Raw genomic sequence first — 25478 nt, 5'->3', positions numbered from 1 at the left:
CTTGAGAGTCCTAATTCAAAGCTAGGCTGAGGGGCAGGCAATGGCTTGGAGGCTGAGAGCAAGTACTGTCCTTACAGAGGACTGGAGTTCAGTTCCCAGCACCCACATCTGATAGCTCACAATTGCCTGTAACTCCAATTCCAGGGGATCTAAAGTTTTCCAACATGTGCACATACTGATGACCCCCTCCCATATATGTAACTATTAAAGAAAAAAAAAAGCTGAGTTGGGCATTGTGCATGTGTTACCGGTGTGAGCGTAAATAATACGAGCACTCCAGGGAAAGCTGAGGAGATGGCTGCTCCTGTGACCCAGTACCTCCACTCCTAGGTACCTGGTGAGCAGAGGAGGCTCTGACCATGTGTCTCAGTGGTAGAGCGATCACCTAGCATGCACAGGGCCCTGGGATCCATTCCCAGCAAAAAACACACAAACATACACACAAAGGAAAAAGAGTAACTTGTCATCAAAAGCCCAGGCCCCAATGTTCAGACTTTGAAATGTAGCTCCAAATTGGAGAAAACTGAAGAGCCTATCAGTGGACCAGATAACCAAAATGTGGTATGTCCATACAATGAAATACACTACACCAGTGAAAAGGAACAAAGTCCTGCTTCAGACACACCACCAAGTCTTGCAGGCTGAGTGAGAGGCGCCAAACACAGGCGCAAACATACAGCTCTGAATCTAATACCCGGAGCTGAAAACCCAGCAAACCAGTCTGGTCGTGGTGACAAAGGTTGGTAACCCCAGGGTTTGAGAGGTCGAGGCAGGAGGATTAGGAACTCAAGGTCACCTTTAGCTATACAGTAAGTTTGCAACTAGCCTGGGCTACAAGAGATCCTATCTCAAAACAAACAAAACCTGGAGCTGATGTGATGGCCCAGCGTACAAAAAGGACTTGCCACGGCAGCCTGACGACCTGAGTTCAATACCCGGAACCCACTGTGAAAGGGGAAAACTGACTCCTGAGAGTTGTCCTCTGACCTCCACACACACACACCTTGGCACGTGCTCCAGTAATAATAAGTAATTAAAAAAAAAAAAACTCACAAGAACAAGCTGGGCAGTGGTGGCGCATGCCTTTAATCCCAGCACCCCAGAGGCAGAGGAAGGCGGATCTCTGTGAGTTCAAAGACCAGCCTGTTCTACAGAGTGAGTTCCAGGACAGCCAGAGCTGTTACACAGAGAAACTCTGTCTCAAAAAACAAAAAACCAAAAGCAAAACAACAACAAAAAAAAGTCACAAAAACATAAAACAAACTGCTTAGGCCTTCTAGGGCAGTGGTCCTCAGCCTTCCTAATGCTGCGGCCCTTTAACACAGTTCCCCATGTTGTGCTGACCCCCAGCCATAAAATTATTTTGTTGTCACTTCATATTGTAATTTCGCTGCTGTTGTGAATCACTATGTAGCTATCTGATATGCAGGATGTCTGGTATGTGACTCCTCCCAAGGGGTCATTCGACTCCCCACAGGGGTCTAGACCCACAGGTTGAGAACCACTGTCCTAGGAGCTCAGGCTGTCAAAGTCACACAGGTGGGTGAGCATCTGTGAGGAGCATTTGTCAGGAAAGATGTGAGGGAGGCAGCAGGGTCTTCATATGTCAGAGCTCACCATGCTTGTCACTTAAATTCTGATCACTTACCTACGCTCTGTTTTTTTGTTTGTTTGTTTGTTTTTTTTTTTAAACAGGGTTTCTCTGTGTAACAGCCCTGGCTGTCCTTGAATTCCCTCTGCAGATCAGGCTGTCCTTGAACTCACAGAGATCCACCTGCCTCTGCCTCCCGAGTGCTAGGATTAAAGGCGTGGGCCCCCACCATGCCCAGTTTGTCTTGTTTTGTTTTGTTTCGAGACAGGACCTCACATAGCCCAGACTGGCCTTAAACGCTCGCTCTATGTAGCTAATGATGATCTTGATCCTCCTGCTTCCAGCTCTGAAGGATTGAGAGTGCACTGTGCATCACCACACTCTGCTTACATGGTGCGAGAATGGAACCCGGGACTCTGCATGCTAGAAAAGCTCTCTGCCAACCGAGACACACCCTCAGTCCCTCCCTTGTTTGTTTGTTTTGAAGCAAGAGTTTTCTAGCCCAGGCTGGTCTCAAGCTCACAGCAATCCTCCTGCCTCAGCTTCTGGAGTGTTGGGATGGCAGGGGTAAACCACACCATGCCTGGCTTGGACGCCATATTTCAACCAAGCACAGAAAGGATAGAGCCTGGGCTGGCCTGTCAGTGGGACGGCGCCTGCCTTTTGTGTGCATGGCCCTTGGTGTGATCATTGCCACCTCCAAAAAAATAAGTGACCAGAGAGACAACTGGGTCAGTAAAACACTTGCTATGGGAGCACAAAGGCCGAGTTCAGCCCTCAGTACCCACGGAAAAAGCTGGGTACGCTTTTAATTCCAGCACCGTGGGAAGGGAACAGGACAGGAGGAACCCTAGGGTTAGCTGGTCAGCCGGCCCAGCCTAACCCACAAGCCCAGGTCCCAGTGGGAGACTCTGTCAGTTGAAGAGCTGGCGAGATGGTTCAGGATAAACGTTCTTGCCACGAAGCCTGAGTTCAGTCCTGGAACCCGCATGGGAGAAGGAGAGAACTGACTCCCACAATTTATCCTCTGAGTTCCACATGCATGTATGGTTTATGTGTACACACACACACACACACACACACACACACACACACACAGTGAAAAGTAAGGAGGACTCACTCCTGAGGACTAACACTCAAGCTTGACCTCTGGCCTCATACACAGAGGCACATACATGTATGTGTGGTCACCCCATGCACTGGCAAACACAAATGCACACACACAACAGAAGCTAAATACAAGCCGCTGTGTGTTTCTATGAAGGCATAGGCTAGGGAGGGCTGGGGAGGGCAGGGGAGGGCTGGGGAGGGCTGGGGAGGGCTGGGCAGGGGAAGGCAGGGGAGGATTGAAGAGGGCTAGGGAGGGCTGAAGAGGGCAGGGGAGGGCTAGGGAGGGCTGAAGAGGGCAGGGGTGCTGGGGAAGCCAGAGGAGGACTGGGGAGGGGAGGGAAGGGCTGAGGAGGGCAGGAGAGGGTTGGGGAGGACAGGGGAGGGCTGGGGAGGGTTGGGGAGGGCTGGGGAGGGCTGGAAGGGGCTGGGGAGGGCTGGGGAGGACAGGGGAGGGCTGGAAAGGGCTGGGGAGGGCTGGGGAGGACAGGGGAGGGCTGGAAGGGGCTGGGGAGGGATGGGGAGGGATGGGGAGGGGCATAGGTGCTCAGAACCCTCTAGGAACCCAGGCCGTGTGCTCAGACATTGAATGGCTGCCAGTAAGATGCCAAGAGATGAAGCAGAAGTTAGGCAATGACTAATGCTGGTCATAACTCACCCAGACTCAGCCCTTCTCCAGGCAGCATCTAACTAACCCTCCCTGGATCCAGAATCTACCACTGGTGGCATCCTTGAAACACGATGCCTGACTCAGCAGCCTTCCATCTAGCTCCTTCTCCTCAAGAAATATCCAGGTCCCCTAGCCTGGCTTCCAGGGTATGGCCACCTCCCTTGACTTCTCTTCTTACCCCACCATTCATCCAGTTCCTCACTGTTCAACACAGAGAACACCTCTCCCTGCTTAAGGAACCTGCCTAACAGGCCACAGTTGGTGGGTTCTGTGACTCCCACCTGCCAAATGCCTCTATGGCCCATAGATGGGGTAGCCTCGGACCTCACCACTCCAGAAGTTCCACACACACCCCTGCCCTCTGCTATGAGGCAACCCCCCACCAAAGCTTCATGCCTGATCTTCTCTGAATGTAACTGTATTTGGAAATGTGATCTTTTTGGTTTTTTTGTTTTTGTTTTTGGTTTTTTTTTTTTTTGGACACAGAGTTCCTCTGTGTAGCCCTGGCTATCCTGTCCTCGAACTCACAGAGATCTACCTGCTTCTGCCTCCCGAATACTGGGATTAAAGGTGTGCACTATCACCGCCTGGCAAGACAAAATCTTTGTTTGGGAGGGGGGGTTTGGTTTTTGGTTTTTCGAGACAGGGTTTCTCTGTTCAGCTTTGCGCCTTTCCTAGAACTCACTTTGGAGACCAGGCTGGCCTCGAACTCACAAAGATCTGCCTGCCTCTGCCTCCCGAGTGCTGGGATTAAAGGCACGCGCTGCCGCCGCCGCCGCCGCCACCGCCACCACCACCGGCTAAGACAAAATCTTTTTAAAAACCATTTTTCATTTCAAAATATTTAATTTTATTCACGTACAAGTACACATATGTGCATGTCAGGTGAGTGGAGGTCAGAGGACAACTTGCAGGGGTTGGTTCTCTCCTCCCCCCATGTGAACTCCAGAGATTGAACCCGGGTCATCAGGCTTGCCTCTGAGCCATCTTGCTGGCCCTAATTTTTCTTTCCCCTTGAGTCAGGGTGCCATGTAGCCCAGGCTAACTTTGAACTTAATATGTAGGCAGGGATGATTTTCAACTCCCGATTCCCTCTGCTTCCACCATCTACCGAGCCCTGGGATTATCTGCACCAACACACTTTATGAGGGGCTGAGGATCGAACCCAGGGCTTCATACATGCCAGGCAGGCACTCTATCCACTGAGCTACAACCAAGTTAAAAAACCAAGCTAAAAAAGACTTTTTTTTAAAAAAGACAGGAGCTCACTGGGGAGTCCCAGACAGCCTCAAACTCACAATCCTCCTGAATGATCTCCTCCGGTTCTTAGATTTCAGGTATACACCACAGCTGATTTGAAAAGTAGGGTCTTACATGAAATACATAAGGTAAAACATTATCTAAGCTGATGGCTGTCGTTTCTAAGAGCAGGAATATGGCCTGTAACCTCAGCACCAAGACAGCTACGGCAGGAGGATTCCTGGGAGTTTCAAAGGGGGAGAGGGGACAGAGAGACACAGAGGGAAGGCAATGCAGGGCCATTAGGAGAGAATACAGTCACCTGCAAGCCACAGACACAGGCCTTGGATGGATCCGGCTCCCGGCCAAAATCCCATCTCGGATCTCTAGCCTCCAGAATGACAGGAGAACAGATCAGTATCCTTCAGCCAACTGCTCTGTGACACTTTCTTATAGCAATCCAAGCACCCCATGGCTCCTTCCCTTGGGCTGCACCTGAGTCCCAGGACTGTGGTGTCTTGTCCAGGTCCCTCTCTCATAGACCAGGCCATCTGCTATGACTATCACCAGCCCAGAGCATGTCCCGACTGTCTGCTGTGGGTCCTCTCCCCACAGACTTGCTCTTTCTCCCTGGTCCCTGTCCCACCTCTCTATAGTCCTTCCTTGAGGCTTCGATGCACACCCATCCCTCTGCCTGGAACAATGTCTCCCACTCTGCCCACCTGCCCTCCACATTCACGCCTCAGGATCCAGCATCGGGTGTCCTCTATGAAGGCACCATCCTGACGGTCCTGATGGGAGATAGGGGTCTTTCTCTGTTCTCTGTGCCATCATCTCCCATCACCATCCAGAGGCTGTGGCCTTCTGGGTCCCACATGTCTCTCTCATCAGCCTGGGAATACCCCCAAAGCAGGTCTGGTTCCATCTTGGGGTCATTATAGCCGATGGTGACCCCAGGTCCTGAGCTCCAACCTCCAGGCCTTCCCCTCTGCTCCCCCCTACTGGGACCCCTCCCTCCTCTCCCAGCAACTCCGGCTTCTCTGAGGCTCTGGCCAGGGTCATGTTATCTGTGCAGCCCTCCCTGGCCCTCCGCATGGACAGTGTCTCTCCTATTGGCTCCCCCACTGTGCTCCCCATCACACCCTGTCCACCTAAGGAAGTGACCCTGCCCTTTGAGGGGATGGCAGCTAGGGATGGAACGTAGTCTGAGGGAAAACGTCACCATTCCGTTCACCTTATTCTTTCTAAACTTTCATACCATGGCCCAGCACTCCACACCAAGCAAGAAAGGGCCGAGTTATTTCCACCGAGGGTAAACAGGGTTCCACTGATGGGTGGACCGACTCAACTGAAGTCCTCAGCTATGCCAGGCAGGTGCTTTACCGCTGAGCTACAGCCACATCTCCTCCCTTTTGGAGACGGGGTCTCACGTAGCAAAGACTGGCTTCAAAACTCACTCTATTCAAAGGATGACCTTGGACTCTAGGTTCCCCTGCCTCTGCTCTGAGTGCTGAGCATGCACCAATGCCCAGTTCATGTGGTGTTGGGGCTCAAACCCACGCTAGGCAGCACCCTGCCAACTAAGCTACATGCCTGGCCCTGATTTTCACTTTTTATTTCCAGACAGGGTCTCAATAATTTGTCCAGGCTGGCCTTGAACTTACAATCCTCTTGCCTCAGCCTCCTAGGTAGCTTGGATTACAGCCTGTGCCACCGGTCCCGGCTTGTTTTTGTGCTGCGCACTGCTGTAGGTCTTGCTTGTTTGGGGGATGTTTTTGGGGTGGTGGTGGGCAGATGTGGGGGTTGAGACAGGGTCTCACTATGTTGCCCTAGCTGTCCTAGAACTCACTATGTAGACCAGGCTGGCTTTGACTTCGACATTCCTCTTTTATCAACCTGTTGAGTGCTGAGAAACAGGCATGAACCAACACATGGCTAGAGCTCCGTTTTCACCATAAGTCAAATGATGCCCAGGGTCGGGGATCAGGAGCGCCCGCCACTGGAGGCTCTGCCTCGGCCACAGTCCAGGCAGGGACATCCTAATCACTGCCCTTGCTCTGCAGAATCGCCGCTGCCGTCACCTCCCAGACATCGGTTTCAGAAGTACGGAGGGTGGCCTGAGCTTCCAGATTTTTTTTTCTTAAATATATACGTGTGTGCGTGTGCGTGTGCATGTTGTTAGGGTAGAACCCAGAACCTCAGTCCTGGCACTGAGACTTTTAAAAATCCCCCCAGGCGATTTCAATGTGCTCCAGATCCCTGGCACCTCCTGAAGTCTCAATCACATGGAAAAGTTTTGCAGCTATTTATGGCTGCCCTCCCTGTCATCCCAGGTCATGTGTGACTTTTTGCAGGAACTGGCAGGGAAAAGTACCAGGCTGTCTCGGAGCTGCCCTGTCCCTTAAATTCCGCCACCCTCAGGCCAGACCCACCCCCAGGCTGTCCAAGCTCTGAGTTCACCCTCACCCGCCCCACACACACACACAAGTGGCCCAGGCCTGGGACCCTAGGTCCCTGCTGCCCGCCCCGGCCCTCCCTCCCGACTTTCACTTCTCCTCTGCGTTTCCCCCAGCCAGTTTTTAGCAGACTTAGGCTAGCTTCTCGTTAGTAGTTACCGAAAATGGGGCTAAATATAGAGAGCCCGAGGGCTGCCCCTCACCCTCCCGGCCCCACTTGGCCTGTCCCCTGGGTCCTCTGTCTCCACAGCCTTCACCATGTCTATGGCCCGGGAGCCCCCATGGGCAGGGTTGGGCGCTGCCGGGAACCTCTGTGGGCCCAGCTGGCCTAGCCCCCGCCTCCCCAGGAGTGACACCTCGGGCCTCCCACCCCTACAGCTGTCCCAGGTAACCTCCGGGGACTGAACACTTCTGTGCCGTCAGGAGGGATGGAGATTCGGGTAGCAGACACAACAAGAGGAGTGGAGCACACCGCAGCAGCAGCAGCAGCAGCGCACACCACTGCAGCAGCTCACACCACAGCAGCAGCAGCAGCAGCAGCAGCTCACACCACAGCAGCAGCAGCAGCAGCAGCGCACACCGCAGCAGCAGCAGCAGCAGCGCACACCGCAGCAGCCCCCCCCCCCACGAGGACCTCTCCACTCCAACATGGGTGTGTACAGATCCCAGAGAGAAGTGCACCTCAAGGGCACCACCCTTCACAGCCTCAGTTTGGAATGAATGAATGAACACATGCATGAAAGGGCCCTGGTGGACTAGGGTCAATATGATCCAAAGCAAGCCACAAGCCTCCATCTGCCACGGCCCAGGCCCTGTTTTTGTTTTTGTTTGTTTGTTTGTTGTTTGTTTCTAGTGGTGGCCCATGACACCTTACATGGCATAGGTTGCAGGACCCGGTGCTGTCTATCACATCCTGAGATCCCAAAGCAGCCCTTCCTGAAGCTCTGTAGACAGAAGAACTGGGGAAACGGCCCAGTGGGTAGAACAGCTGCCATGCAAACCTGATGATCTGAGTTCAAGTCCCTAGAACCTCATTTTCAAAGAGTCGGGTGCAGCAATGCATGTTTTGCAGTCCCAGCTCTTTGACGGCGAGAGGAGCGGTTAAAAAACAAAACAAACGACCTAGGAGTAGCCTAGGCTAACCAGCTAGCCTGTGGTAAAGAAGGTAGCAGGCAAGGACTGACATCTGAGGTTGACCTCTGACCTCCACACAGAGTTGCCCACACTCACATCTGCATGTGCACACACACATATCATGCACACACACACACACCCACAAGACCTACAGAAAGACACACTTAGACATGATGCCGCAGGCTGGTGTACAAAAAGCCCATCCAGATACACGTACGCGCAAGTGTGTTTATGCATATCCAGAGTGGCACACAGACACCTCACACTCACAAATTCAAAGGCACAGACACAGCTGATATGCATACACTCATGTCCAGAGTCAGATCGCTCTGAGAGATAACCAAGCAGACCCCTGAGACACTTCACAGACGGAGAGCCTGAGACCAGGTGGCGAGTGATCCGCCCAAGGCCACACAACGTATTAATCACGTCCTCACAATGTATTGATTCTCGTCAATGTTACACGGTGAAAACCCATAACAGCTCCTGGGTAGCACTTTTTTTTTTTCCACTCTTGAGAAATCCCCAGTAAGGGGTCTGACGTTTTGTCCAGTACCTACAAGTTCTCGCTTGACCTCAAACAAGGACCAGATGGTAGTAAGGCAGTCACAATACACGTGTAGACAGTCTGGACCTCGTATGTACACAGGTATACATGTACACACCCACACAGTCACCTTGGCGAATGAATACAAGTCAATCTGTCATCTTCCTACTTTTCACCTCCATCATTTATATAGTAGCTCAGACAACTCCTCCAGGAAGCCCTCCCTGCCACCACGATAGCTGAACTGGAAATCTTCTGGGCTCTACCGTCCCTGCCTTCTCCCCACCCCAGCCCTGACCACCACAGGACTGTCCTTCCCACAGACCCTGGAGCTCCAGCAGAGCAGATCTGAAGATGCCTAACTCCACTGCAGCACCCGACACAGAACTGCCCCGTAGGCAGAGGTGGTTGAGGGGCCCAGCGGTGCCCCCACATACAGGAGGGACACAGACCAAGCTGAGACTCACGCCTGTGGTCACCCAGGAACTTGACACACAGCCAGCAGTAACTTCACAGTCACAAGAAAGGCAAACATGAAACAGTGAGTCCCTGCCACGTCCCGGCACCGTGCTAGGCGTCACTCATCTCACCCACCGTTCCCAGCACACCGCTGAGGCGTGCTCAGTCTGGACGGAGACGTCCACCTTCTGCGAAATGAGTAGCCAACGGTGCCTGTGTAGTGTTCACCCCGGCAAGCATGTAGTGATTTGCAAACACAGAATGCACGCGCCATGGAGAAAGTCAACGCGGGATGAGGCGACACAGAGACGTGATTAGTGCCATTTTGTAGTGGGGAGACCAGGGAAGACTTTCTTGAGGAAAGGACCACTGAGGTGAATAAAGTGAGGCAAGAAATCGTTGCTAAGGCCCATACATGGAATGCCATACACAGCAGCCCCCAACACTGGCCTATTTATACACAAGCTACCCAAGAGTGATAAATGCAGGACTCAGAATACCACCTCCACATGCACACATATGCACACTTGGACACACCAGCTCGGAGGAGAATGGCACCACCCAAATGCCACGGCTTGGCCTTCCAATCCTGCTGCAGCTTCCTCCAAGTTGCCCAGCCCACCGGTTTCCCACATGAAGTCCAGCTACCGACATTGTATGACTCCCTCCCGTCTTCAGTGCCCTCAGTGGGGGACAGACTGGAGGCTCCCAGTGCCTAATGCAAAACAGCGCAAAGGGGAGCTGAGGAGGGAAGAAAGGGGCGTTCCCGAAGCACAGGACCCGAAACCAGGAGGGCAGCTGAAGAGGAGGCGCAGGGAGGAGGGTCTGCAGTAGTGGTCAGCAGAACGTCCCCAAATGCGCTGTCTGTCCTCCCCACCCATGAGAAGGCATTCATCTCTTACCTGGAGCCCCCATGCTGGAGTGAACCATACTGCCCGCCAGCCAGGGCTGGGGAACAACTGTGTCATCTCGCCCGCCCTCTCTGGGGACCAGCCCTCCCTGCCGGAAGTTACCCCAGGAGGAAACCACAGGGTCGGTCCGCCCCCTTCGGAAGGGAAAATACCCTGGCCCACAGACCTACCCCAGCGGCCCAGTCGACCCCAAATCATGAGTGTATTTGAGGATGGGGGGTTAGTGGGGTGGAAAGCGAGGGGACTGGAAGAACTGAGTGTTGCGGGGGCCACACCAGGAGGTGTCTATACAGTCCTCCTGTCCCACAGCCAGCATGGGGTGAGCACATCTGGAACAGGGAGTGTGGGGCTGAGAGCGGTGAGTCCACACAATAACAACGGCAAGCACAATTTGGGGTTTATTCGGGGAGGGCTCTCTCAGTCCCTGTCCCTGCACCCCACCCACCTAACAGGTGTCACGTCACGGGCCAGTATCTTGTGCTTCGTTTCACAAACGAAAAGGCAGGATCAGAGAAGTGAACAATGGCTTTCTCAGGGACCCAGGACCAAGAAGCAACAAAGTCAAAAAACTAGGATTCTGTGGACCAGCCAGGGCCTGCAACCTGTGCCACAGGTAAGACATCCTGGTCCACCACTAGGAAGAAATAGTGTCCATGGGCAGTGGCAGTGAGGGTGAAGGGTCGGAGCCGTAGTCAGGGACAGTTAGAAGTCTGTCAGAGGCTCAATGCGTGCACCCTGGGCAGTGGAGCCGAGCGTGAGTCCGGAGGTTTCCTGTGGGGCCCTTCCCGCCGCTCTGCTCTCAGCCCTGCAGTTTTCTTGAAGCCCGCCAGAGGGCGGCAGCGTCCAGCCAATGGACTGGAGGGCGGGGCCGGCTGCGGAGGAGGGAGCCCCGCCCTCCGCTTCCTCCCAGCCCGCATCCTCCCCCGCCCCCGCGCGCACACCTGCGAGGGTCACACAAAGGCGCAGGACTCCGGCGCACAGTGGCGCAGACAAAGGCTCGCCCGAGCCAACTGCCCCCTTCTTCCTCTCAGCTCCTGGGGTCCGAGGTGGCTGAGCTGCCCTGGCATCTCCCGAACTACTCTCTCTATTAGGGCCAGTCAGGACACTCTACACCCCAAATTGGAGGGTTCCCCCAAGCCACACGTGCACACACAGACGCCTGGATTCACCCTTCTACACACACACACACACACACACACACACACACACACACACACACACACAATCTCCGCAGGGCTCCAACACCAACCCTCTTTCCAGAGCAAGGTCCCTCCACTACACACACTCCTGCTACTTCACACAGACCCACAGGGCACATCTACACGTATGGACAGCCCTGGCCGGGCCCCACTCCCATGTGCAGAGCCATGGAGGATACAAAGAGCTACCTGAGTGCCCTCTGTCCCTAGCCCGGTGCATCTGGACACCCCAAGACCCAGCAGGAGGGCCTGATGGGGATGAACTCAGTTCTTAGGCTGCACACAGAGGAAACAGTTTCTAGGCATCTACACTCGACAACGTCCCATTATCGGAAAGGCCATTTCAGAGGACATCTGCAGACCACACAGCTGCGGAATTTCTAGACACGAGGGTCTTCCCAGCAGAAGTCAGGTGGCAGTAGGGTACTGGATTCTTGTCTTGAAGTCTAATTTGCCCAGCAAGCTCCATTTTCATTTCAGATCAATGTTTGGAGGGGTTGGAAATCAAGAGTGGTGGAGGTGCTTAGGGCATTTTGGAGGGCTAAAACCCAGCTGGTACCTCTCCCCCACAGTCCACCTTTTACCAATTCAACAGCATGCACATCAGAACCATAGACTGGGCCCCAGATGGTGAGCAAGGAAAAGAAAGGCCACCCATTTCCAGTGAGACATTCCTGGGTCTGCAGTTGAGGCCAGGGTGGGAAGGCCTAGATGCCCCCCCCCCCAAATCCCACCCCCATCACCTTCCATGCTGAACGCTGAGTCTGAGCCTCTGGGCCTATAAGGAAGGCGTGAGGAACAAAGGGGCAGAGTTTGGGGCACATGACACAGGGGGGTGCTGGCAGACTGGAATGGCGTGGGGAGTGGCCTCCCTGCCATAGAAGAGGCTGGCGCCTCCATGAGTAAGGCAGGTAGGGAACAGGCACTGGGGAGCAGGGGGGGCCACTTGAGGTGCAGGGAGCCTGCAGGGAGGCGGTACAGGGTAGGGCAGACTGGGCTCAAGGCTGAGCGGTAATTAAAGGAGACGCAGGGGGCTCCCCAGGGCCAGCGGGGCCGGTAACTGACACGCGGGCCCCATTGCTCCGCTCATATTTCTCGCCGGATCGATACGTTTGACTCCCGACAAGACAATAATCGCTTGTACGCGGCCGGCGAGTCGATCAAATACATTATTAGAGCGAGGTCCCCCGGGGGGCCGCCAGGGAGCCGTAGGGGGGAGCTGCCAGCCCACCGGGGACAGTAGAGTGAGATTCTTCACCCCTCATGGCCTCCTGCCATGGCCTCTTCCTCCTGGCCACCCCTGGGGACCCTCTCCATGGCTCAGTCCTCTGGTCTCTCTCTGGACTCCCGCTGCCCTTAGCAATCTTTTCACCTAGCCTTGGTCCTCACGGTGACTCGGAGGGTCTCTCCCCACAGGTGATGCTCTCTCATCTGTAGGGCTGAGGCACGAAAGTGCTCAGAGAGGCCCCTCAAACCCCTAGCCTGGTGGAAGATGTAGAGATGGAGGCACAGGCCATGGAACTGGTAGTTGAGACAGAAGAGAGCATGAACTCGGGCCTAAGAGTCATCAGTAGCAATCCTCGGCCCGCTGGTCTTCGCCAGAGCCCAGGTCGAGGGGCAGCCTTTGGGGCATTAGGGACAACTGATTTAGGGTCCTAAACAAATATGAAAACAGATTGTTAGGGGTGGCAAACAAACTCACATATACAGGAATATGTAGCTAGTCTCGCTACCCCAGATACTTTTCGGCCACACTCAACCATAGCTCTGGACTGCTCGGAAGCGCCAAGTGCCCACCTCTTGCCCACTCACCTGGCTTCTGGGCCCAACTGAGCTCTTCTGGGTTTTTTTTTTTAAAAAAAAGATTCACTTTAGCTTATGTGTATGAGTGTTTTGTCTACATGTTTGTCTATGCACCTTGTGTGTGCCTGGAGACCACGGAGATTAGAAGAGGGCGTTGGATCCCCTGGAACTGGAGTTCCAGATGGTTGTGAGCTGCCATGTGGGTGCTGGGAACCGAATGCTGGTCCTCTGCAAGGTTAACTGCTCTTAACCCTCGGGCCATCTCCCAGCCCCTTAAATATACATTTCTCTTTTATACACTTCTCCATCTCTTGGGTGTGAGGTTCCCTCATTACTGCTTCTCCAATGTCCCCAAGTCATCAGGTTCCAGGGCTAGGCATGGGGTTCAGATAGAGTTTTCTTAGCATGTTACAAAGCCCTGGGTTCAGTCCCCCAAATCTTGCAAAATGTTGATGTGGTGGTACATGCCTGTAATGCTAGCACTTGGGAGGTGGAGGAAGAAAGATCACAAGTTCAAAGTCTACATAGTAAGTTCAAGGCTAGCCTGGGCTACACAAGACACTGTCTCAAAAAACAAGAAACAACAACAAAAATCAGACAACTTCTTTAAAGATGACTATCTACTGACTTAGGAGTCTTCGGCGGCGGCGGCGGCGGCGGCGGCAGTATCAGTATCCACATTTCTGCCTGTTTTGTGTTTAGCTTACATGTTATCCCAACCATCTGAGGATGTGAGTTTGTTGTCTCATTTTACTAAGGAATTAGGGCTCAGAAAGGTAACATCAGCTGCCCCGAGTCATACAGAATGTGACTGGCAGCATGAGGATTCAAACCCGTTTGCCTGTGGCTTGCTCTCTGTACTGTGGGCTTCCTAGAGCCCTTGGGTTTCAGAGACTAGGATTCGGCATTCTCTCTCTACTGTGAGCTTCTTTGTTAGAATTTGAAATCCTTCCAGTCATCTAACAGCCAACAGGAAGATAAGCCCTCTGCCTTCTTGATAAAACGGGGATCCCTCCCCTACAGTCCACAGCCCTGAATCTGTGGTCCCCACCCCTGTGGGGGGAGCAGGGTTTCACTCTGTAGCCCTGGTTGGTCTTGAATTCACAGAGACCTGCTTGCCTTTGCTCTTGAATGCTGGGACTAACGGTGTGCGCCACCACTGCCAGCTCATTGTCTGTTTCTTGATATTTGGCAAAACACTTAGGTTCCATCTGACCTCGTGAGCTCCCACAGCCAAATGTTTCCAAGCAAACATTTCCTCCCAGACATGGTGGTGCATGGCTATAGCTCCAACACTTGGAGGCTGAGACAGGAGGACTTCAAATTCCAAGCCAGTCTGGGCTATAGAGTGAGACCTTGTCTCAAAATTATTTTTAAAAGGGCTGGAGGGGTAGCTCAGTGGTTAAGAGCATCCAGTGCTCTTCCAGAGGATCTGGGTTCAATTCCCAGTGCCCACATCAGGTGGCTCACAACTCCAGGGGATCCAGCTCCTCTGGCTCCCATGGGCACCTGCACACACCTGCACAACAGACACACATCCACAGAAAATAATAATAAAACCTAAAAAGAATTTAAGGCTGCACATGGTGGCATGTGCCTTTAATCATGTGCACTTGGGAGGCAGAGGCAGGCAGATCTCTGGTGAGTTCAAGGCCAGCCTGGTCTACAGAGCAAGTTCCGGGACAGCTGTAACTACATCATGGAGAGAGCTTGTCTCAAAATAAAACCAGAAAAACAAAACACACAAAAAAGACAGAACACCTGAAATAAAATGGAGGAGGGTACACAGTAGAAACCAGCCCTGATGAGGATACATCCACATGGCAATTTGAGAACAGAATTCAGAAGACAAAGCTTGTGAAGGACATTCCAGGCAGTGGGAACAGAGGAGGTGATGGCCCCCAGGCAGTGAAGAATGGAGAGGTTGGTACAATCAGAGTACTGTGGGCAGGGAAGAGGCTGGGCTGGGGTGATGCTGTAGACAGAACAGGTTTGGACCACTCAGGCCTTGCAGGCCATATTAGCTTTAGAGGCTCGGGATATAGCTCAGTGGTAGAATCCCATGAATACCTGGGACATGGCTCAGAGGCAGAGCGCTTGCTCAGTACATAGAAGCCCTGTAAAAGGATGAAAAAGAAACAAGCTTACATTTTAATCCAGGCACAGTAGAAAGGGCTCTAAGTGGGAAGTGGCATGATTCTGTGAACTGTGTGTGTGTGTGTGTGTGTGTGTGTGTGTGTGTGTGTGTGTGTGTGAGTGTGTTCAAGTTCATATGCAAACAAGCATGTGCAGGGGTGCATATTCGTCAGGGGCTACTTACCCTTATTTTTAAGACAAGGTCTCTCACTAGTACCTGGGTGACAATTTGGCTAGACTGGCTGTCCAGCCAGCCTCAGGCATGTTCTGTCTCCACCTCCCCAGCACTCAAGTGTTGACATCAATGCTGGGGATCAAACCCAGGTCCTTAAACCTGCACTGAGGCCACTTGACCAACGACTTACCTCTCAGTCCCTCTAAACCTTTTTAAGCCTTTTTAAAATGTGTGTCTGTGTACCGCGTGAATGCCTGGTGCCCACAGAGGCCAGAAGAGGGCATTGGATCTCCAGGAACTGGAGTTACCGACAGCTGTGAGCTTTCATGTGGGTGTTGGGAATTGCACTTGGGTCCTGTGCAAAAGCAGCCCGTGCTCGTAACCTCTGAGCCATCTCTCCGGCCCCTCTGTGAGCATTTTAATGCGCACTTGGGGCTGCTGGGGAGGGCTACACTAAAAGATACTGTGAGGGGCAGCTGGTATGACGAGGCGGGACCAGGTGAGAGCAGGAAGGCAGAAAAGAGGCAGTATTCCTGGAGACGATTTTGCTGATGATGCAAGCTGAGGAGGTGGTGGAGTCAAGATTGAACCCTGGGTACCCAGAACTATCTTTCCACCATCGGAGATGATGAAGGAGAGCGCTAAGCCCATGAAAATTGGAGCCCACAGAGATCTCAACCCTGCGGGAGATAGCAGGGGGTGAGAGCAGGGGCAGCTTCTGCCTCTCCCCCTCCTCCCACTCCGCTCTACTCCTCCCCTACCCCTTACTTTGAGACAGGATCTGACCATGTAGCCCAGGCTGGCCTTGAACTTTTGGTTCTCCCACTCAGCCTCCTGAGCGCTAAGATTACAGGCGTGCACCCCTACACTTGAATTGATGGAAATCTTCTGGTAGGTAGGTACTCTGAGTCAAGAGATCCCTCAGGAAGAGATTTGGGGCAACTGGAGGCAAGATGGATGAGAGGTGGGCTGGGACAGTGGTCCAGACACGGGAGAAGGATGGGACCATGAGGATAAAATGAGTGTAGGAACTCAAGGCAGGGTCCACAGGTACAAGAGGCTGAGATGGAAAGATGCTGAGGTTATCTCCAGAGGACAGATGTGGAGGGGAAAGGACGTGTTGGTGTACCCTGACGCCACCCCCATTTCCACAAAGCTGCTAGAGCTTCCAGGTCACCTCAAGGAAGAAGCAAATCTCTGCAATGGGGTTCAGAGACCATAAAAGGTCATCAGGGCTGTAGGGACGGCTCAGTGGTTAAGATCACTGGCTGCTCTTCCAGAGCGCCAGGGTTCAGTTCCTAGAAACCCACACGGCAGCTCACAGCCACCTGTTACTCCAGTTCCATGGGATCTGACACCTTCTTCTGGCCTCCATGGGCACCAGGCATACATGTGGTGCACAGGTGTGCATGCAGGCAAAACACCTACACACACACACACACACACACACACACACACACACACAGCCCCATGAGGTACCTGCTCTGGCATTGACCACCTGATGATTGAGAGTGATTACCCTGTGCTCAGTTTCCCATCTCTGAATAGAAGAACATTCTAAGCTCATTCTGTATCCCAGTCCAGCCTTGAACTTGTTGCAATCCCCCTGCCTTGGCTCCGAGTGCTAGGATTATAAGTGAGAGCCACAGGTGGTTCATTTGTTCATGTGTGTGGATGTGGGTGTGGATGCCTGAAAGTATATCCATGTGGAGGCCAAGGTCAACATTAGAAGATCAAACTCAGACCTTCATGGTTTGTGTGGCAAGCACTTTACGGACTGAGCTGTCTCCTCAGCCCTCCGGACCCACTTAGTTCTCTTTTACAGGGTCTCATTATGCAGACCAGGCTGGCCTTGAACTTACTATCTTCCCACCTGCGTGCAGGGGGCATACATCACCACGGCAGGCTATTCTGGCTCTGTGGCTTGAAAGAATCAAGAACAAGTAAGATGATCCAAGCAGCTATAGAGAGATGGGATCAGAGAGGGAGACAGAGAGACTGAAAGGGTTCTTCACACAGGACCTATCTGGAATCATGAGTCCTTGACACCACATTAGAGGCAGGGACTGTTATCTCCAATTTTCTTCCTATTAAAAATGTGTGTGTGTGTGTGTGTGTGTGTGTGTGTGTGTGTGTGTACATGCACACAGAGGAGTGCATGCATGTGTCACACATGTGTGTGGAAGCCAGAGGACAACCCCAGGCATCATCCTCAGAAATATCTCCTTTGAGACAGGGTCTCTCCCTGGCCGGGAGCTCAACAATTAGGCTAGACTGGCTGGTCAGTAAGTCCCAGGAATCCTCCTGCCTCTGCCTCCCCAGTGATGGGATTACAAGGTTGTGACAACACACCCAGTGTTTTTTAAGTGGGTTCTGGGGCTTGAATTCACACCCTCAAGCATTTTACTGGCAGAACCATGCTAGGAACCCCTTCTTATTAACCTTTTGAGTCAGCATACAAAATGGTGAGCTTCGTTTTGTATTATTCCCATTTTAGTCACGAGAAAGCTAAGAACAACCGCAGAGCGAAGACCCAGAGTCTCGCTAACCCCAAATACTGTGTCTCTTGCCAGCCTGCACATGCACTCTCCCGAGGAGAGTCCTTGGCCCACAGACTCATAAGTCTCTTAGGGAGCAGGTACCCGGCCTCGGGCCTTCCCTGGAAGAGGTCCTACTCTCACCCCCAGGAACCCCAGCACCTCCTGCTGCACCCAGACTTCTAACAGCCCACAGCCCCTCCCTGCTCTGCTCCAACGAGTTCACACCACAAACAAACACCAACGCCTTGCGCTCCCAGGGTCTCCCGGATCAGGGAGCTGTCCAAAGGCTGAAATGTTTTTCCCTGGGCTAGGATGCTCATGGGCATCCTCCCTCCAGTCTTCCAAGGACTCTCTGGAGTTCCCACAGACAAACCCAGGCGCCTTGCCATGGCCTCTAGAGCCCTGTGGGACCTGCCTTCTTCCCACATAGGCATCATACCCAGTCACACTGGAGAATGCCAAGTTCAGTCCCACAGTAGGCCTTTGACCTGGTGTGGCCCTTTGAAAACTGCTTCCCTCTTCCCAGTGTCCTGTCCCCAGGACTCATCTCCAAGGCCAGCCACCTCCTCCTGCTGTCACACACTCTGTGACTTGGTGTGTGTGTGTGTGTGTGTGTGTGTGTGTGTGTGTGTGTGTGTTCGTTCCTCACAGCATCTTGGAATTAAATCACTGTCTAGTCATTTACCGACCCTCTATCTATCTAAAATGCAAGCTGTCTGAAAACGGTTCCATCATCTGTATTGCTCACTGTGGGATTCCTGGGATATTAACAATGCCAGGCACATAGTGGGCAGCCGAATCGCAAGGCTGGGTGAGTAAACCCCTCCACACTCCCACATCCCACAGACTGAGGTCCAAGGCTGGCTCTCCAAACAGGTGTTTACGCCACATGTCACCCTCATCAGTCATTCGTCCTCAGAGTTCCCTCCCACCCTCTACTCAAGAATGGGGGTGGGGCGGGGCTGGAGAGATGGCTCAGCAGTTAAGAGCACTGGCTGCTCTTGTGGAGGACCCAGGTTCCATTCCCAGCACCCACACAATGGCTCACAACCATCTGTAACTCCAGTTCCAACTGTAACTCATGACCTCTTCTGGCCTCCTCAAAGAAGCAAGCACACGTGGGGTATCCATACATGGATGCAGGAAAAATATCTATACACACAAAATTTAAAATCAATAAAACTCCTTTTGTTTGTTTGTTTGTCTTTAGTTTTGGTTTTTTGAGACAGGGTTTCTCTGTGTAGCCCTGGCTGTCCTGGAACTCGCTCTGTAGACCAGGCTGGCCTGGAACTCACAGAGATGCACCTGCCTCTGCTTCCTGAGTGCTGGGATCAAAGGTGTGTGCCACTACCACTTGGCCAATAAATCATTTTTAAAAGAACCTGGGGGCTTCAGAGATGGTTCAATGGGTCAAGTGTTTGCTACCCAAGCTTGCGGAGCTGCTGAACTCGAATCCCATCCAACCCAGCACTCCTACAGTAAGATGAGAGGAGAGACAGGAGAATCTCTAGAAGCTGGACAGCGAGCTAGCCTGGAGCACACAGCACAGCAGCAAAGGACAAAGAGACCATACCTCAAATAGGTGGAAAATGAGGCCCTGACCCATGTGACTTCCTCAAGAGCTTTGTGACGCACACACAGAATGTGTTGTAAGTGCTACACAGACTCTACCTACAGCTCAGCTCTCTCTCTTTTTGGAGAAGAGAAGCCCTGGCTGATCCAGTGTTCTGCTTGTTTTTTGTGACAGGGTCTCACTTATAGCCCTGGCTGTCCTGGAACTCACTTTGTAGACCAGGCTGGCCTCTAACTTAGAAATCTACCTCCTAAGTGCTGGGATGAAAAGCATGCAGCACTTCACTTGGCTTCTGACTCAAATAATAGTACAGACCTGGCTGTGCCTGGTGGTGCACACCTAGAGAACAAGCGCTGAAGCAGGGGGATTTCGAGTTCCAGGCCCACTGGCTACACTGGAGGGTTTATCTGAAAGGGAAGCTAGGATAGCAAAGGCCTCAGTCTTCACACAGCTCCAGGGAACACTTAAGAGATTCGGTGTGATTTGCACCAGCCAAAGCCACTGTCCAGGGAGGCTGCCCCTCAGAGAGTGAGCGTGTTGAGGACATGGCCAGGCTTGGTTCAGTAATGTCCAGTCTGGGCCCTGCACTGGACCGGCACAGAACCGAGGCTCCCAGGGCTAGAGGGGCACAATGACTGGTTTGGAGGGTCATTAGATGAGAGTTGGAAAATGGGTTCCTCTATGAATTTGCTATATACCCAGGAGCCAGTAATTTCCCTCCCTGAGCTTCTGGCTCTTCCGGGAAATGGGGGCAGTAACCTGGACTGACAGGAACATCAACATCTTGAGTAGAAAAGTTCCCACCATGCCTAAGCAAAATGGGGCTTACAACATAAAAGGTGTGTGTGTGTGTGTGTGTGTGTGTGTGTGTAGGTCAGAGAAGGTTGTCTCATGTCGCCATCTATCACAGCCCCCCACCTTATTCTTTTGAGCCAGGGTCTCTCTCTGAACTGGAAGCCAGCAAGATCCAGCAATAGTCTCATTTCTGCTCCCTACAATGCTGAGGTTACAAGCTCATGTGAGACCACACCAGCTTGTCGTGTGGGTTCTGGGATCAGAACTCTTATCCATCCCTCCAGGTCTGGTATTCAGGATTGAGATGGAGGGCACAGTGTGGTGGCACACACCTGTAACACCAGCACTTGGGAGGTAGAGGCAGGGGGAGGTTACAGCAGAGGCCAGCCTGGGCTACACAGTGAGACCCCCGCCTCCAAGACGAACTAAAATTTAAAATAATTTGAGATTTAGGAAACATCAGAAACGACCTTGATGTCACCAACAGGACAGTGACTAAGACAAAGTAGTATATTCACACTTAGGAGTCCTATGTAGCCATGAAAAGGATAGTATATTTCAGAGCCAAGTACCACTCCATCACTCCAGAGATAGAAGCAGGAGAATCGGTAGTTCAAGGTCATCTCAGCTATATAGTGAGTCCAAGGCTAGCTTGGGCTACAGGAGACCTTATCTTAAAAAAAATTTAATCCCAGCACTGGAGAGGCGGAGGCAGATGGAACCCTGTGATTTCAAGGCCACCCTGGTCTATCTACAAAGAGAGTTCCAGACCAGCCAGGGCTATGTAGTGAGACTCTGTCTTTAAAAACCAAAAATTAAAATTTAAGCTGGGTGAGTAAGTTCCAGGACAGTCAGGACTGTTTCATAGAGATACCCTGTCCCAAAAAACAAAAACAAAAAATTTAAGCTGGGCATGGTGGCACTTGCCATGTCTGGGTTATCCTTGGCTACATAGCAGGTTCAGGAGTAACACTCATGAGGCAGAGGCTGGTGGATCTCTGAGTTCAGGGACAGCCTGGTCTACAGAGTGAGTTCCAGGACAGCCAAGACTGTTACACAGAGAAACCCTGTCTCAAAAATAAAATAAAATAAAAATTAAATTTAAAACAAAACCAAAATGGAATTGTTTACTGTGGTAGTGATTGGAGAAACCAAGGTGGGCACATCACTTGATCCCAGGAGTTAGAGATTAGCCCAACTCAAAAAAAAAAAAAATTGTTACCATAGTAAATGATACAAGGGAAGACTAGCAAAGAAATGATTGCTCCAAAGGTGAGGATCATTGCTATTCCAGCAGGAGGGGACGTGCTAGGGGAAAGAACACACGTGGCAAGGGTCTTTTGGGTGCTGTGAACCTTTGACACCTTTCCCCAAGTGATGCATTTATAGGTCACCCGGGATCCACTTACAGGGATCTCCTGTAGAGAGAGATCGAGTCCTGCTTTGGAGGAGTATGGGAGCATGACCCATCTTCCCTGCACTCTTCCATGTCACTGCCGAGAAAGAAACTTACTGAGGTTTCACAGAGCATCCCACTGCTCAGCAATGCTGAGCGGCTGTGGCTGCTGTCCAAGGTACCGACAGGAAGGCTGCCCACCAAAGCCAGTTTCAAGACTCTAACTCAGGAGGTAGACCTCCAGGTTTTCCTTGCCTACAGAGCGGGTTCAGGGGTAGCCTGGGTTACATGACACACTGTTTCAAAGTAACAACCCTTAACTCCCCCGCCCAAAAAAAGGAAATCAAAAGAAAAAATTATGTCTCTCAAGGCTACTCTCCACCCAGACTGTGACAAGGGTCCACTACCCGCACTCTCCCTAAATCTCTGATTACATCCTCCACACAAGCTGACTGTCTTTTCCTGCAACCCAAACCGATGTTCCTTCTCACCTCTGCACCTCTGTTGTATTTCTTACAGAGGGTCTCACTAGGTTGCCTCGGATTCCTGGGCTGGGCTTACAAAGGCCATCAATATACACAGCTTTAAAAATACATTTATTTAGTATCTTGCGTGGAGGGGTGCTCACATGCCGTGGCACGTTTGGAAGTCAGAGGGCAAATTTCAGGGCTCTGTTCTTTCTTTCCACCTTGTTTTCAGGCGGACTCTTTCTTGCTGCTTCTGTACATTTCTTATTCCAGGCTAGCTGGTGTGTGAGCTTGAGTATGGGGATTACAGATGTGTGCCACAACATCCAGCCTTTCTTTCTTTCTTTCTTTCTTTCTTTCTTTCTTTCTTTCTTTCTTTCTTTCTATCTATCTATCTTTCTTTTCTTTCTATTTTGCTTAGTATGTGTGTGTGTGTGAGCAAAGAGAAAGAGACAGAGGAGACAAAAACAGCCTCAGTGTGTGCCTCAGTGTGAGGGTGCTGGTCAGAGGATAATCTGCAGGAGTAATTTCTCTCCCTCCACCATGTTGTCCTAGGGATCAACTTAGAGGCAAGCACCTTTACCTCAGCCATCTCAGCATTCAAGCATCTGACTTTTTTTTTTTTTAATATGGGCCCCAGGAGTTGAACACAGGTCATGCGGCTGGTGCAAGCAGCCAGTACTTTTACTCTTTAAGCGATCTCCCAGCCCCTATAACTCAGGTTTTTTGTTTGTTTGTTTAAGCACTTCCTCTGTTCTTTTCTTCTCTCCTCCATTTATTTATAGAGAGACTCTCACTGTGTATATGGCCAATACTGTCTTGAACTTGAGATCTTCCTGTATCGGTCTCCCAAGTTCTGGCATTACAGATCTGTGACACTACACTGGCCTCTGTGTGTGTGTGTGTGTGTGTGTGTGTGTGTGTGTGTAAGTTTTGTATATGTATAAATTATATATATATATTATAATATATACAATTGAGGCAGGAACATAGATAGCCCAGGTTGGCCTGGAACTCCCCATGTATCCACTGATGGTCTTAAACATCCAGTTCTCTTCCCTCTGCTAGAGTGCTGGGATTGTAGGCGTGTACCAACACTCCTGGTTTTATGGGGTGCTGGGGGATCAGACCCAGGGCTTTGGGCATGCTAAGCAAGCAAGCTACCAACTCATCTATACCCCCAGGCCATATTTTTAAAAAGTAATATTATGTGAACCTCCCTCTCAATATTCAGAGCTTTAAAACTTTAGAACTGTGACAATACTCACTGACCCGTGTCTTCTGCTCACCCAGATGCCCCGGAGCCTGCAGCATACTCTTTTACTACAGAAACAAAGGCACAATGACCTCTACACCCTGCCCAAAATAGTTCATGGGAGTTCCAACCTAGCTTCTAACAGGGGTAGATAGAGGTGGAGGGGAAAAAAAAAATCCTATGTGGTGGTGGTTCTGACCCAGGGTAGGAAACTGAGGCAGTGAGAAGGCATCAGCCACCACTGTCACAGTGAGTTCAAGGCAGAGCCAAGGTGCCCAGACCTCATACTGGGTCAGTTACCCCATGGGCTCTTGACAGATTTCCGCATGATCAACCAGAGTCCGTGGGGTCTCAATGGCAGCTGTGGGCTCGGACACTCACTGGTTGTTTATCCAGCCACTTGCCTACCCTGGAAACTCAGCGTCACCAACTGGAAGGAAGAATAATGACAGCATCTCCACAGAGGGCTGTGGGGATCGGTGGAGAAGGCAGGGCAAATGCTCAGCACACGAAGGGCCATCCTTGAGCAGCAGCGAGGACTGCCACTCACCCGCATGATGGGATGGCATAAGCGATGGTCATCGGGAGCCAGATGGAAGGGGACTCCCAAATCTTTTTTTTTTTTATTTAATTATGTCTGTGTGCATGTACCACAGCAGGGGTGTGGGGGTCAGAGGACATCTTGCAGGCGTCAGTTCTGACCTTCCACCATGTGGGCTTTAGGCATCGAACTCAGGGTGTCAGGGTGGCAGCAAGTGCCTTTATCCACTGAGCATCTCATCGGCAGAGGACTCGAAAACCTGGCTACCAAGGTGAGAAGTGGGAGGTGCCCCACATGACAAAGAACAGGCCAGGCCCAGAACATGGCCGCTGGGAAGCCAGGGAAGTAGAAGAATGGCTGCCTTAGGAGTCTCCCCCATCTTCCCCCCTGTATCTCCCCTCCAGCTTCCCTTCTTTCCTTGATTCCTGGCCTCTCCCAGAATCCCACACTCCTGAGCCGATCCTTGGAACTCATGCTCACATCCCAGGTTTCCCCAGGGCCAGCCCTGAGGGGTCTGCCTCTCCTCTCCAAGGCAGGCGGCCCTTTACTAATGGGGAAAGCTAGATCTAAGGGTCTGCTCAGAACTGAGGTGCCCATGGAGGTGCACACGGAGGGAGAAAGGTCAAAAGGTCAAGAAAGCTCAGCCCCGCCACATACTGAGTTCAAGGCCTCTAAAATTTGGAACAACAGAAGAACTGGGCGGTACACACCTGTAATTCCAGCTACTCGGAAAGTGGAAGCAGGGGGATTGCAAGGTGTGAGCAAGCAACTTAGAGACACCTTTTTTTTTTTTTTTAAGGAGCTGTCTGAGGCCTGAACCACCTTCAATAGGGTAGGTATGAGCGTTTACACACAATTTGTTGTTGTTGTTGTGTGAAAGGGAGTCTCATGTAGTCCAGGTTGGCCTAGAATTCAGTATGTAGCCAAGAACGACCTTGAACTCCTGACTCCCTTGTCTCTACCTCCTAAGTGCTGCGGTAACAGCTGGGCACCACCATGCTTGGTTTATACGCGGTTACAGCAAGCGGTTCATGGAGTCAGAGACCTCACTATCACAGGACTCCTCCCTCCTCCTCCTTTCAATGGCAGCTCTGAGGTCAGGAAAGCCTCTGCTGGGGTGAGGTGAAGGTGACTGAGACCTGGGCAAAGTGGGCAGCTTGGAAAGGAGGCTCAGAATCCTGCTCCTCCTGAGCACCCAGGCTGAACCTGGGTCCCCTCACACACAGCCCCCTCCTCCCGGGCTCTATGCTAGGCCGCCTTCCCCTGGCCGTTCTGACACTTCCTCCACCACTCACTCCACACATGGCTCCGGTTTCCCTCGCTGTCACAGCCACGCCCAGGGAACTGAGGATGGGGGTGGAGTGGGGGGGTCTCTCATTTGTCTTAACTTGATGGATGTGTGCACATGTTGTATTTATTTATTTTTGAGATGGGTTCTCATATAGCCCAGGCTGACCTTGAACTCCTTTTGTAATCAAGGATAA

At 52.0% G+C, this 25478-nt stretch overlaps 2 protein-coding genes across 13 annotated transcripts in view; both read right to left on the bottom strand.

Annotated features, from left to right (window-relative positions):
- The window catches only part of LOC114688528 (carcinoembryonic antigen-related cell adhesion molecule 1-like), an 875221-nt gene that overhangs the window by 358103 nt on the left and 491640 nt on the right, over nt 1-25478 (bottom strand). The window lies entirely within an intron of this gene.
- Pou2f2 (POU class 2 homeobox 2) overlaps nt 1-25478 on the bottom strand; it is an 88025-nt gene that overhangs the window by 31815 nt on the left and 30732 nt on the right. For 11 of the 12 annotated variants that reach the window (XM_037201350.1, XM_037201357.1, XM_028859980.2 and 8 more), the window contains exon 1: nt 10106-10210. The exons of the other annotated variant lie outside the window; for it this stretch is intronic. In XM_037201350.1, the coding sequence (XP_037057245.1) occupies nt 10106-10133 (28 nt within the window). In that variant the 5' untranslated portion in view covers nt 10134-10210. Of the gene's footprint in view, nt 1-10105; nt 10211-25478 lie in introns of those variants that run through there. 12 annotated transcript variants of the gene reach the window in all.

This window comes from Peromyscus leucopus, chromosome 1 (genome assembly GCF_004664715.2).
Source record: "Peromyscus leucopus breed LL Stock chromosome 1, UCI_PerLeu_2.1, whole genome shotgun sequence".
Taxonomy (NCBI): Eukaryota; Metazoa; Chordata; class Mammalia; order Rodentia; family Cricetidae; genus Peromyscus; species Peromyscus leucopus.
Note: the sequence above shows the minus strand (reverse complement) of the source record. Positions and strands in the feature narration are given on the sequence as shown.